Source organism: Cariama cristata, unplaced genomic scaffold (genome assembly GCF_000690535.1).
Source record: "Cariama cristata isolate BGI_N322 unplaced genomic scaffold, ASM69053v1 scaffold38742, whole genome shotgun sequence".
In the NCBI taxonomy this organism is placed as follows: domain Eukaryota; kingdom Metazoa; phylum Chordata; class Aves; order Cariamiformes; family Cariamidae; genus Cariama; species Cariama cristata.
The window spans coordinates 1-3,099 of NW_009602763.1; the positions used below are offsets into that span (position 1 = coordinate 1).

At 56.1% G+C, this 3,099-nt stretch overlaps 1 protein-coding gene across 1 annotated transcript; it reads left to right on the plus strand.

Moving 5' to 3' along the window:
* Positions 1–154: 154 nt before the first annotated feature.
* RNMTL1 (RNA methyltransferase like 1) lies at positions 155–1,736 on the plus strand (the record flags this gene model as incomplete). The annotated part of the gene is made up of 3 exons (XM_009694907.1): positions 155–399; positions 802–969; positions 1,177–1,736. Coding segments are annotated over 3 exons (973 nt in total), but the record flags the coding sequence as incomplete, so codon positions are not given.
* Positions 1,737–3,099: the final 1,363 nt, after the last annotated feature.

Sequence of the window (3,099 nt, forward strand, 5' to 3'; positions counted from 1 at the left end):
GGGGTTCTGGGTAGAGACTGATTCTGCAGTGCCAGTTACAGCCGGTCTGAAGATACCTGGGGGGCTTCTGAGTGGCGTTCTCGGTGGCTGACAAACGTCAGACTGAAGGTGGTGTTGGCGTCACAGCTGTCTTCTCCGATTAACTTCTCCGCAGAAAAGTGGTGACTATCGCCAAGTCGAAGAAGTTTCGGGATCATCACAGGAAGGTTCTGCTGGAGGGTCACAGGCTGATCAAGGATGCCCTGGGGGCAGGAGCTGTGTTGCAGACCCTCTTCTTCAGCACTGTGGGGCACCTGAAGGAGCTGCCTGAGGCAGAGCTAAAACGAGCCAACTTAGTTAAGGTGAAATTTGAAGACATTAAGAGCTGGTCTGACCTTGTAACTCCTCAGGGCCTTATAGGTAAGTTGCCTTAGAAACAGTCACAACACTGCTCAAAGGGAAACTTATTTCACACTTGATAAGTGGAGAATGACTCTTTCTCCACGAGCTTCCCCTAGACATTCTGGCAGTGTGTCAAGAGTGGCAGAATTTGAGAGAATTCCCTTTGGCCTGCTGTGGTAACTCTGAAAGTGGTTCCCAGAGTGCACTGAAGGTGCTAATGCTCATTTTTTTAATAGCACGTTGCTTAAGCTCTGCTGGGAAATAGTTATCCTTGTAAAGTGACAGACTCAAACTTCTCTTAAGCTGTGCTTCTCCTAATGCTTTCTCTAGCACCTCTTTAGTGAAATTTGGGCCGACTAAATGAGACACAGCCCTTTCGTTGGGGTGTGTTAGAAGCCTGTCGGCACGTTGTCTCCTCAGGGATCTTTTCCAAGCCTGACCATGCCAAGATGTCTTACCCTGCCGCTCAGCTAACCAGCTCCTTGCCACTGCTCCTCATCTGCGACAATATCCGAGATCCGGGAAACCTGGGGACTATTCTGAGATCTGCAGCAGGAGCGGGCTGTGAGAAAGTGCTGCTCACCAAAGGTAACAGACTTTCCCTGGGGGAAAAAAGGGTTAGTTTGAGTAATTTTGGTGTCAGGCAGGGAGTAAGACGTGCTTGAAGATGTTGTTCCCAAGAGTTTGTGAGCAGAACCTGGTGCAGCCATGATTTGCTGTGGGAAGCAGCGGCTGCTGAATCCCACCTTTGTGGGAGCTGCTGCACTGTCACTGTTTTCTCCCCTTCCATCTCAGGCTGTGTGGATCCGTGGGAGCCAAAGGTGCTCCGTGCAGGCATGGGGGCTCACTTCCGTCTGCCCATCATCGCCAACCTGGACTGGGAATCTCTTCCCAGCAACCTTCCTGCCGGCATCCAGGTCTGTGTGGCCGACAACAAAGACTCAGGTGCTCGGGCTGAGACTGCGTCTGTGCTGAGAGGAGCTGGTGGGGCTGGCTCTGCTCCTGGCAACCCGAAGTCTCCTGTGAAATCCAAACCCGAGGCTGCTCCTGAGGATGAGGATGAGGAGGGAGCAGCGAGTGTCTGCGTCCCAGAGCTGGCCACACAGTATTACTACGAGAACTGGACACAGACTCCAGTGGCAGTAGTGATTGGGGGAGAGACCCACGGTCTGAGTCCAGATGCGTTTCACCTCGCAGCGAGCACAGGGGGGAAGAGACTGGTCATTCCTGTGGTGCCAGGCGTGGACAGCTTGAACTCCGCTATCGCTGCTGGCATTGTGCTGTTTGAGGGGAAGAGGCAGTTGCTGTGGAGGCACAAGCCAGAAGATGAAAAGAAGTTTCTTTTAGCGGGCTAAACTGCTGAGGTTTGGGTGCTGAAGAAGCATCTCTTCCCTTTGGCACGCTGTAGAGTTAATAAAAGAGCAGCTCGGCTGTTGGCTTTGCAGTAAATAAGTATTAAAGAGCTCTGGCAGTGTTGGAGCTGTGCCTGGATGAGTGCGTGTGACTCCTGGGCAAGGCTGCGGGCGTGCTGGCCGCACGGTGATGCTAGTGAGAAGGGAAAGGCCGGTGGTGGGAGCCCTCATCTCGCTGGCAGCCAGATCCCCACTGCCTGGCTTTTCTCACTCTCTCATCCAGCAGATCTGGGGAGGCCTTGGATCCCTCGCTGTGGGGTCAGGGCGCAGCTGCCGCAGCAGCATTTGTGCCAGCCCGGCCAGGATGCTGCTGACAGTGTGTGTCCTTCCTCTCGCGGCCTCGGACTCTGCAGCCTGGCTGCTGCTAGTGGTTTTGGGGTCAGAAAGGCCAAATAGCAGCCACCTGAATGGGTCCTGCCTGTGCTGACCCAAAGCCCGTGCTCTAACAAGCAATGAGAGTAACACACCAACCCTGCCGTGGGTGTCTGCCCCATGCCAGGCTGGCCTGGGTGCCGGCTGTGGTGTGGGGTGTCCAAGCTCTGGCACTCGTGACTGCACCACTGCTGGGAGGTGGAGGGGTCTGTCCCCGTGCAGCCGCCTGGGCACCGCTCGCTCTGGCAGCTGGGCCGTGGTGTGGATGAAAGAGGGAGAAGGGTGGAAAAGTTGCTGTGGGCACTGCCGCTCACTGTGGCCGGCCATCAGAGGGGAACGGGCACTGGGCCTTGGGGAAGGAGATCCTAGGGCCTGCCTGTGCCTCCCCAAGGGCAACAACTCTGCTTGCAGACCCCACCTCCGTGGATCTGGGATGTGCCACACATCCCTGGTCACGCCGGAGGCTCCCGCCCAGGCTGCACAATGCTCTCCACATCGCTGGCAGCTGCATGTTGATGGACGGCTCCTGTTACAGCGCTGGCTGGCACCTGGCTTGCTGGGCATTTAAAAATGCCTCCTCTCGCTCGCTGCCAGTTGCACAACCAGCTGCTTACTGCCAGCCCATGCTCTGCTGGCTCCTGTTTCCTGCTACCACATTGAAGTTGGTTCTGTTGTCGGCTCGAGAAATAGCCAGAGATGGAGATTCAGCCTCTTCCATACATGCTTGAGCCCTTGTATCCAAGCCGTGCACAGCGCTGCCCGGGCTGGGTGAAATGGCTCCCGCCAAGCAATTCCATCTCCAGGGCCCAGTTCCAGCCCCGGTCTCATCAAATTGACCCCAAACAACCCAATTCTCAGGCAGAAAATTGCTGCTTTTCTCCAGTTCCCAGAGCGCGGCTGTGGCAGGGCCGACCCCACCGCCCCGCTGGGAGCC